Source organism: Sinocyclocheilus rhinocerous, unplaced genomic scaffold, assembly GCF_001515625.1.
Source record: "Sinocyclocheilus rhinocerous isolate Xijiao unplaced genomic scaffold, SAMN03320098_v1.1 scaffold22, whole genome shotgun sequence".
Classification (NCBI taxonomy): domain Eukaryota; kingdom Metazoa; phylum Chordata; class Actinopteri; order Cypriniformes; family Cyprinidae; genus Sinocyclocheilus; species Sinocyclocheilus rhinocerous.
In genome coordinates this window covers 601,408-613,094 of record NW_015642832.1, presented here as the reverse complement: position 1 = coordinate 613,094, position 11,687 = coordinate 601,408, and the positions used below count along the sequence as shown (strand labels likewise).

General features: G+C 34.4%; 1 protein-coding gene across 3 annotated transcripts in view; it reads left to right on the top strand.

The window, feature by feature from the left end:
• LOC107756812 (teneurin-2-like) overlaps nucleotides 1-11,687 on the top strand; it is a 199,642-nt gene that overhangs the window by 106,447 nt on the left and 81,508 nt on the right. For all 3 annotated transcript variants that reach the window (XM_016574099.1, XM_016574098.1, XM_016574100.1), the window contains one exon: nucleotides 10,792-11,017. In XM_016574099.1, the coding sequence (XP_016429585.1) occupies nucleotides 10,792-11,017 (226 nt within the window). The remainder of the gene's footprint in view (nucleotides 1-10,791; nucleotides 11,018-11,687) is intronic.

Below are 11,687 nucleotides of genomic sequence, written 5' to 3'. Positions count from 1 at the left end.
CCTGCTTTATTAATATTCTATTATTATTATTATTATTATTATTATTATTATTATTATGTTATTATTATTATTATTATTATTATTATTATTATGTTTTTGTCACTAGCTTTGTGTGGAACAGCACAAAAATGCCCTTGAATTTGTGAAATATGTTTCTTAAATTAAATGCAAAAGCTTTTACTTTGTACCACTTAAAATGCTTTAAAAATATGTTGATAACCATTTTAATCATAGTTATTATGTGAATATAAAATCACACTTTGCTTATTTTATTAAGTGTAAATTGGATTGGTAAATTCATTATTTCATTTGCGTGTGTGTGTATGTAAACAGATCATGTTTGACAAGACAAATTTCTCAATCTATCGGCTGTAAAGTTTTTTTCCCCCAATACATTTCTACCATAATTATATTTTTCTTATTTGCCTGTGCATTCAGAGTAATTCGTTTAGACATAATATGCTATAATTCACAAATTAAAGACACTAAGAATATATTTAGCATTGTAGTATTCTGAAGCTTTGTCTCTTGTTAAACCTGGTTGGCAGAGTTTTATATTTTATATTCTTAAATGACATAGATCATTACATAACATTTTTCATTAATTTGTGTGTGTGTGTGTGTGTTTTGTAGCTTGTGAGTTTTGATTATGGATTCTTTTTGCTCAGTTTTAGCAGTAATTATGAATTTTACATTGAAAAATTGTATGTGTGCTTAATCAAATGTACTCTAATCTGTTGAAATTTTTTCAGTAGATGCTTCACTGGCACGGCCAGAGCAACTGGATTTTTAGAATAATGCTTTATAATTATATTCAAATCATTGTTACAACTGGGTAATTAATCAGAGAGTTTGAGATTGTAATTATTTACCACATTTATTTCTACACAATAATTTATTACCAGTATATTTTATTAGATCCAGATTGAAAAAAAAAAAAAAAAAAAAAATCTGTGCTTTCTCTTGTTCATACATGACGAAACCTGATGCAGGATCATGGGAAAGATATATCGTGCCTTGCACAACCTTCCAGTTAAAATATGTTAACATCAAGCTCTGACACCTTTTTAAGTTAAGAGTGTTAATTAACTAGGAGTCTTTCAACACTCTTTGAAAACATGCAGAATGAGATAAACCTTTGATATTTGCACCAGTCGTGTTTTTATCAGTCAGCATAGCAGAAATAACGGATCATACCGCATGCTCCTTCGTGAAATGGGTCAGAATTTAATAGAAGAAGTGGATTTGTAGGCCTATCTTTGTTCAAGAAAGACGTGATTATATACCACAGATGTTTGCCTTTTATATTCAGTAATCCTTTCATAATGAAGGTTCATTACATGACACCAGGCAGTCATATTACTCCTCTGTGCATGTGAAACACTTGCAGATAATTAATATAGGGGTGATCATGCAGAACTGTTATTCCTTTGAAAATGTTCTTCTCGGTCAGCTCTAAGCATGCTTGAATTATCATGGTTCGCCATCAGTATCAACAGCAGCATCACTGTGCAGACTATTCATTCTTAATTCTCATAATTTAGCAGATATGATATCTGATCATTATTATTATTAGTATTATTATTTTATTGTTTTAGATGATGTCTGCTGAAAAATCAATCTCTACTCTTGTATGTTAGGCAACAATATAGACATTTCTGCAAATACAATAGCTGTTAACTAATATGTAATTATTCATATTTACTAGAATAATGACTGCACATTAAAATAACTTTTTTACGTATATATGCAAGTTAAATGTGTGATTATTTAAAAAAATAATAATTTGAATCATGCATATAGAGTATGTGACCCTGGACCACAAAACCAGTCATAAGGGTCATTTTTTTGAAATTGAGATTTATACATCATCTGAATAAATTATAATTATACAAAAGCTGAATAAATAAGCTTTTCGTTGATGTATGGTTTGTTAGGATAGGACAATATTTGGCTGAGATACAACTATTTGAAAATCTGGAATCTTGAGGGTGCAAAAAAAAAAAAAAAATCTAAAAATATTAAAAAAAAATCGCCTTTAAAGTTGTCCAAATTAAGTCCTTAGCAATTCATATTACTAATAAAAAATTAAGTTTTGGTATATATATATGGTATTACAAAATATCTTCATGGAACACATATTTTATAATTTGCTTGAATACTTGAAACTAATTATGTCTATGTCTATGACTAATAATAACTATTATATTAATGAAAATTATGTCTAACACTTTAAAATAAGATCAGCTACTGTATCTGTTAAAATCTTTATGTGCAATAGTGATTGTAATTTTTATACTGAAAATCACTGTTAAAAAAGCACTGAAAATGACTGGTTAGAAAGAAAGAAAGAAAGAAAGAAAGAAAGAAAGAAAAAGAATAAATAAGCCATTAAATTCTCTAATACTCATATAATAATAATTCGTATTATTATTATTAATAATAATAAATAATAATGGTCTATGCTGATATGTTGTATAAGCACAGTTACGAGACATACAAGCTGCTCAACATACATCACAGGTCTGAGGTGGCAGCAATGCTCACCGCGCCTCGTTCCTCCCACCCCTGAAACGAGAGTAATTGGTATGCACTGATGTTCTTCTCCTCCGCGTGCATGTGTGTGTGATTATTCTACAGTGAGACGGGTCGTGCTCGAGCCTCTCTGTCTCAGAGGTGTCATCCACGCGGCCGAGGTGTGCTCGGGAACCAGAGCTTAGCGTGCGTCTGGGAGACCTGTCTTGTTAGTTCACTCGCTGCTTTTTCCATCCCTCTCTCCCTCAGCCGTTCCCTCAATCGCCCTCCACCCTTCCCATCAGAGTTTCTGTGGCGCTCTCTCCGTCCCTCTTTTCTCTGTCATCCTCTCCCTGTCGAGTCATCCTGTTCACCCAGTTTTCAGCCCTCTGTGCGGCTCGACGCTCGCTGCTCCTGGAAAGAGCTTCGCTCTTAGCGTGCTAATGCCGCAGATAAATTATTCATATCTAGTTTCTGTGTGGTTCTTTTCGCTATTTCTGGAGTGTCTTGACTGTGGGGAAAAAAATGGTAATAAGGAAATCGGTGGAAGTTTGTGTTATGACTTGAGCTCTATGTTTTCAGCTGTGAGGCGAATAAAATGGTTTCATTTGTGTCAGTCAAGCGTCAGAATAAATGATATATTAGGGGACCTAAACATTAGCAGTATAATGAATGTAATTGTTATTTGTGAATTGTTTGGGTGGCATTTGTAATCAGAGTAGGATGTAATTACTCCCTTATTAGTGAAGGCAAGTGTCTGAGACTGACCAAACTATGTGTATTTTTCACTCACTTTGATAATATGTGACCCTGAACCACAAAACCAGTCATAAGGGTCAATTTTTGAATAGAGATACTATTTGAAAATCTGGAATCTGAGGGTGCAAAAAAGAAAATCGAAATGAAGTTCTTAGCAATGCATATTAATAATGAAAAATTAAGTTTTGATATATTTACGGTAGGAAATTTACAAAATATCTTCACGGAACATGATCTTTACTTAATATTCTAATGATTTTTGGCATAAAAGAAAAATCTATAATTTTGAGCCATACAATGTATTGTTGGCTATTGCTACAAATATACCCATGAGACTTATGACTTGTTTTGTGGCCCAGGGTCACATATTGCATATTTTACTAATGATTAAAAATAATGACAGTTCCCCCATCAGCCATTGGTCAGGCTGACAGATAGTCCCGCCCCAAACTCACACCATTGGCTGAGATGCAGTGGTTAGGCTTGTTTGGCTAGAGATAATGAATGCTTACACTTTTCAGGGAAATTAAAAGGACAGTTAAACCCAAAATAAAGAAGGTATTTTAAAGAATGTTGGTAACCAAACAATTTTGGTGACCATTGAATTACTTGTATGGGCAATTCAACATTGTGTTGGGACACTGTATTATAATTCATTGTACTGAGGCTTTTCTCAAAATATATTCTTTCACGTTCCACACAGGAAAGAAAGTCACACAGATTTGGAACGACATGACCAAAATTGTAATGTTCGAGTAAACTATCCTATAAATCTACACAATATATATTATTTTTTACCTGCTTTTTAAACTTAGGAGAAAATGTTTAAATATGACACACTTCAGCTTTAAATCCTACTAAGATGAAGAAGAAGGAAAGGCCAGCTGGTGTCCAGCACTGAGCTATTTTTGTCCATTCTGGATCCTCAAATCTTCAATAGCACAGGAGGGAGACGTCAGCTGATCTCACTGTATCTCTCTGCATGCAGATCTGACTTTTGCTCAGAATAAAACCGCTTCATATGTCAAGACAGTGTATTGTAGGAAATAGTGATGGGTGGTATGACTGTATGTCAGCTGGTGTTTTGCGATTTTGCTATACAGTTTGTACTGCGTTGTGGTTCTCACAGTCCTAGAAAAATCGGGTAATTTTAAAAGAGTGATTTTTGCAAAAATAATATATATTTTATAATCAATGTCATTTTTTTTTTAATTATGGTCATTTTAAATGATTTCTTGAAATACTCTTAGTGAGTCTGTTCTGTGAAAAAGAAAACGGAACCTTATCTAGTCATCACAAACAATTATGGGAAAAATACATTGAAATTAATTGGTCAGAAAATGTGGGAACCCGGCCACAGTAGATGAATCAGTGGGAATGACGTTACACTTAACATGTGAAAGCTTGAGAAGTTGCTATCAAAGGGTGTTGATAAGCATAACGTCAGTATAGCTGTTATCGCTTGTCAAACTGATGTACGTCATGCGTGTATGTGTTCGTGTGTTGTCTATATTAATAAGCCCATGAGGCTTATCCAGTCACAACTTGTCACCATAACTTGCAGTTCTATAGTTTTACTTTTGTTGTGTTAAATAATTGAAGATTCTGATTTGCACTAATGGCAGACTGATCATTTAAAATAATTGTAGTTTTTGATTTGTGGAAAATTTTTTGATGTAAAGTCGGCCACACCAAAGCTCCAAAAATATCAAAAAATTAATTAAAAAAAAAAACTGTCGCATAGCATATGTGACGTTTCGAGCACGCATATGTGACGTTTCGAGCACGCAGGCTCTTTATCAGTCTGATGAAGAGCCTGCGTGCTCGAAACGTCACATATGCTATGCAACAGTTTTTTTTTTTAAATACATTTTTTGATATTTTTTGATATTTTTATAGTAAACTAAAGGTAATTTACAGCAGGCAATCTATAGTAGGTAATTTGCCTAGTAATTATTACTCAAAATATTCAAATGAGATGAATGAACAGAAGCATTACCACATGGTTTGGGTCGGTTAGATTTTTCTATGTATTGTTTTTGACATTTTGACATCTTATGCTCACCAAGGCTGCATTTATTTCATTAAAAATACAGTTATAACTGTAATATTGTCAACTACTATTATAATTTACATTTACAATAACTGTTTTCTATTTGAATGTGTATTTTATTCATTTAAAATGTAATTTATTCCTGTGATGGCAAATGGCAAAGACTACAGACTACTACTTGCAGACTACACTACCATTGAAACCATTCAAAAGTTTGAGGTTGGTAATATTTTTCCTCTCTTAGGCTGCATTTATTTGACCAAAATACAGTAAACCAGTAATATTATGAAATATTATTACAGTTTAAAATAACTTTTCCCATGTGATTATATTTTAGTCCAGTCTTCAGTGTCCTTCAATGCTGAGGAAACATGCCTTATTATTATCAACACTGAAACCATTGTGTGTCTTAATATTTTTGTTGAAACTCTAATACTTTTTTTATTCTATGATGAATAGAAAGCTCAAAAGAACAGAATTTATTTGAGATAGAAATCTTTTGTAACTTTTGTAACAGCACAAACGAGTGGTAGTGTGTAATCAATTTTTGGTTAAATTTCCAGAAAAATACATTACTCATATCATGACATACTGTAAAATTTCGGTAGTACCACCTACCCCAGTAGGGCGTTGTTTTTTGCTCAGCTCTAAAGGCAGTGTGTGCCGTAACTTCATAGTCTGCTGAGTTCCAGATGCATTGCAGTTGCACATTTTTATATGTTTTTTAATTAGTTTCAGATATTTTTGTATATTAGCTCTGTGTTCACATGTTCTGTGTTCATGCCTTCGAATGACAGTGTGAACATGTTGTTGACAAGGTTCCCATACTCCCACTCAGTGAAGCTCTGAAATATTATTGGTTGTCATATACTGTCTAGCCAGATCTGTCAAGCGAGGGAAAGAGAAAAAAAACGGTGGTTGGTGCGTGAAGAATTAGTCTGAGGATGGATGAAAGACAGAAGGTGGTTGGCCACCAATCATGACAGCTCATTGCTCTCTCCTTCTCTTTCTCTTTCCCTCTCTTTCTGTGAACACTCAACTCTATAGCACGGAGCTCAATTACCCCCGCTCTGTCTCCAGGCTCCTCCTGCTACATTTAGATTGTGTCTTTTATCATTCCAAATTGACATTTATGCTTTTACTCCTATTGTTTTTCCACAGTTCCCACCGCTCATGTTGGGCAATTTATTTTAATCCCTGTCATGGCATGGCCTATAGCCTAGCAAAGCTTGGCTGCAGTAATTTCACCATTGCCATGCGCTGGAAACAAGAAGCCGCCACGCAGAGCTGTTGTCCCACGTCTCTTCCTCCATTCCTCCGCCTGTCTCACCAGCACCAGCTCATTTCTTCTGGCCCGATCGCTCTCTCTCGCATCTGTCTTTCTCTTTCTGTTCCTTTTTTACACTCTTTTTACCATTGATTTAGCTTAAAGCTGGTGTAATTTTTTCAACTTACTGTACAGAGTCAACTATAAATAAAATACAAAAAATAATATAAAATATAAATTAATTATAATAAATAAATAAAAGTGGTAATAACAAAATAAACATCAAAATAGTAATAATAATAATAATAATAATAATTTTAAAACATAAATTGAAAATGAATAATAAATAAACTGTCTGTCCGACCAATAGCAGACCCGAAACCATTTTGACAGTGGTCAAATCTGATCATTACTATATAATCTGCAGATTATGTAGATATTTCTTTTGTTCCTGGTTCTGTAAAAATAAATGAAACTAGCTAGATATAATCTGTGTATGTGTGTGTGTGTGTGTGTGTGTGTGTGTGTTTGGAGGCAGGGCAAGAGACACATATTATTCCGCTTGATTTCCGAATACTCGCGGCTTCATCTGTCGCTTGTGTAGCTAGACAGAGCGAGCCAATCTTCATGGCAGTTTCTCATTGATATGCGTTGAATGTAAATGTGTCTTTTTATTTTTTTTAAAGAAGGACAGGCTGGCAGGAAGCAGGAAGTTTCGATTTAGGCAAAAAGGCCTTTTCTGAACCAATATAGTGTCTCTTTCCTTGTGTTGCTTGTCGACTATGTTGTCTGCCTCCGCCGCTCGCTCACTGAATCAAAACTCCATTATTCATAAACACTGCTAAATGGTGAAGAACGGAAAGCTGAGGGAGAAAGAAACACAGCCTTGTGAAAAGAGAAAGTGATGGAGGCTGGTGGGAAAGAAATGAATGTCAGTAACGGAGGACAGAATAGCTTCACAGCTGTTTCGTGTCCCAATAAATCGAGCATTATGAAGCCCGTGTTGTAAGCGGAAGTTTTGAGAGGGAACGAGCTGCAAGAGAGCAGAATCTGTGACCTTGTGTCATGAAAGAGTTTCTTTCCCTGCACAAAATGAAGCTTTTTTAGTTCATTTTACAAAACTCAATCATGAACAACACCAGGGTGAAATTTTGTTATCGTCTCTGTTGCAAGAGAAGAAGACCCACCTTGGCTGCTTTTGTCTTAGTTCTTTGAGATTAGGATACTGAATGTCCTTCTGTTGTGGATTGTACAATTGATTTATTATTTGATTTTTTTACCCTCTACGGTAGACTGACATATTGAGGCTAAAAAATAATTGGCACATGGCTACTGGCAAAAATCTAAAATATATTTTATTTTATTATTTTTTATTTTATTTTATTTTTTACATAAACCATGTTTTTCTGTGCACTTGAGGGTTTTACTGTATAACAGCAATTAAAAAAAGAAAGAACGCACAAACACAATGCACACCTTTTGACTATGTTTTTATATTTAAAAGACATAAACATGGTAAATTAAATGAATCTCAAACATGAGTATGGTGTAACTTTCATATTGATATATAATATACACAATGCTAATTAAAATAACATTTTAAAAAGTTGTTTTATTTCTATCCATTTTGTCTCTCTCCCTTTCTTGTGCATCATTCATATATGTCATATGACGATAAAATAATACAAATTGTTAGTGTGTCAACAGTGATAAAGCATAGCTATTTTTAATTTCATTTATGTAATTACAAAACATGTTTAATGTTTAAGTCATTATTGTGAACATTGTAATGAAATCCAGAATTATTTTATATATTGAATGAGAACATTTCATTTATATGATTAATTTTTAAAACAGATTATTCTGTTATCGGCCTATTTCCTCCTCTTAGCTTTTGTTATTTGCAAAGTCCACTATTGGTTGACCTCTAGTCATATGTTCAATATGTTCAATTATGTTGCCGTATCATCCGTCGGAGGAATGTTCCATAGAGCAAATTCATAGCTACACACCCTGGCAATCAATATCTCTTTCCACAGGCGTCATAAACGACCCCCTGTCTTCTACCTCCTGCTTGGGAAAGATGTGCACATTACAGTGAGAGATTTTGTATTTAGGCTCTTTCACGTAACTCTGTGCTAATAACAGTAGTCGCCTGTAATCTCTGCATTACTGTACTACGTGTAGCTCCACGTCCAGGATAATGGAAGCACAGGAGCGGCCCATTGTCCCTCTGTGATTCCAGCGCTTCACACTGAGACCCCTGGCGTGCCGTTCTCACATGCGAACAAGAAGAGAATCCCAGAAGCGCCATCCTTTATTTTCCCATTGAAGGCCACTGTCACAGCAGCCCATTCAGACGGTGCTTCTTCTGCGCCTGTCGCATCAATTTCGGCCGACTACGCCAGGTCCCCTTGAAAAAAACAAAGAATGACGCCTCGGTCGTGGCAGCGCTTTAAACCCTTAAAAGCACAAGTTCCTCCCTGCCTTTGTTCCAGTATGTGGAAAGTGGCCGGGCTGGTTTTGATGGGCATGTCATTGGGCGATAATCCAGTGTTTTGAGCACCATTGTTGGAGCCGAAGAGTTCCTCCAGAGTTCCTCTGGCGCTGTAAGCTGAGAGAGCAGGGCTTTGTGCCCGGCCGGGTTTTGTCGCGCTCCGTTTTTAGAGCGCTCTGACACACTGCATGTAGAGAGATTACACAGACCTGGCCCTCAGACCGTAGCCGATCTCCCGTTGGTCTAAAATCCTCTTTCATCTCGGAACCTCTTCTTAAGGGACACAAAGGCACTTTTGAATCCCTTGCTTTCCCCTCTTTTCACAGGCTCCTGGAAGAATTTGCTTCCGTTTGACCTCATGTGCCGATGCTGGGAGGTGCGGCGGAGGGTGTGAAACACGCATTATCATATTCACTGTGTTGTTTGCATCCGTTATGTTGAAGAAAAACAAATAAAAGGTGGAATATATGACAGAAATAGACCCAGGCCTTTGTGGTAGTTCATGTGGATAATTGAATTTTTACTTTAGAAGCTCAGGAATGTAGACACATCTGTTAAACCTCTAGACACGCTTGGAAACAATATTTGTTCAGAGACTGTCAGGTGGGGCAAATATCTTCATTTATTATGTGCTGTAAAAGATAGTACCTACCTATGTATCTCAATTGTTAACATGCTGAGATGATTGCACAATAAAACATTACATGCTGTCATTAAATGTTTATAAAATGAACACTTTTGCATATCTAAATCATAAAAAACTGGACTAAGCTATTTCTCTTATTATTGCAACTTTTTTGTATACTATATTATGTTATGTTATATTATTTAGAATTCATATTATATATTAGTTTATAATAGAATTATGAATTTACATATTATAATATAATAATTATACTATATTATATTATATTTAGAATTCATATTATATATTAGAATATATTATATATATATACTGTGTGTATGTATATATATATATATATATATATATATATATGTGTGTGTGTGTGTGTGTGTGTGTGTGTGTGTGTGTGTGTGTGTGAAGAAATCCAATGCAAAAGCCTCTAAAAGCCATCTTGGTCAAAAATGAGATAACGATACTGAGTGAATGAAATCCCAGCCTTAACCAATTCAGAAATACCAGTACTTACATAGGAACCTATACATAGTAGCCAGAAAGAAATGCAAATTTTAAAGAAAACCGTCAGACGTACTTAGAGGCTTTTGCATCTGAACTCTTCATACACACACACACACACACACATACATACATATATATATATATATAGCTGTATTCAACTATAAATGTTAAATTGATTTTTTATTGTAGCAAGCATGTCAGGAGCTAGAAGGCAATGCTAATTTATTTTTGTTTTCATTCTGATAGAGTCTTCATGTTTTATTTCTCCACCTAACAATAGATTTTATCAAAGTCTTCTTTTTGTGTCTGCTTAGATCTTATTTTCCATAATTGATCCTTCTCTCTGTTGCAATATGTCTAGCATTTCACCTCTCCTCCTTTCAATTACAAGTGTTTCACTCATGACTACTGAACAGTAAACAGATTCCAGCTGCACTGAATCAAAGCAACCTGAACAACAGGATGTTCTGAATTTGTGGTCTAAAAAACATTTTACAGACAGCATAACATAAAGGAAGAGATGTTCTGTGATTAATCTCCCTTTTCTCTCTCTCTTTCAGGTGCGTCCAGTCATCACAGTCAGACCTCCCTGCGACCTCCTCTGCCTCCCCCGCACAACCACCACCAGTCATCGGCTAATTCCCTCAATCGCAGCAACCAGGCCAGCCGGCGGAACCCGCAGAGCCACGCTCCTACTGCCGCACCACCAGATGGACCCTCCACCCCTGAATCCGTCCAGCTCCAGGACAGTTGGGCTCTTAACAGCAGTGTCCCGCTGGAGACACGGTAAGTTTCACAAAAACACCAAAAGACACCTGCTAGGGCTGCAGATTTCGTTTTGGGAAAATTATAGAGCTTTTGTTCATTTTTATTGACAGCATATTATGTTGTGTGATGTCGTTAAACATACATTCTCCTTGTCATTATAATGATTAATGATCTCTTGTGTTGTGTCTTGATAAAGGGGACAGTATTGTTATATTATTAAAAATATATAAAAATGTATTATAAAATAATATGATTCAAATTATATAATAAAATAAAAAATAAAACATAATAATTATTCAAATGCATTATTCATTTCCATTCATATTTTGTTACAATAACAACAATTATTTAATAAAATATTATAATCTATTTGTTTGATGACTAATTATACTAGATGTGTGTATAACACTTACTACTAATAAAAAACAAGATTTTTACAAAATTACGGTTTTACACACTGTTTTACATACATTTTTATATTTTACATTTATATGAACAATTATTTAAATGCATTATTTTTTTTATTTATATTACATTAGATTATATTTAAATTTAATTATATAAAATAATATAATCTATATATTTTTGTGAGTAATTATACAGTAATTGTCCTAAATAAAATTATACAATTTTCAACACTTCCAGACTTTAATTTACATTGAATATATATATATATATATATATATAT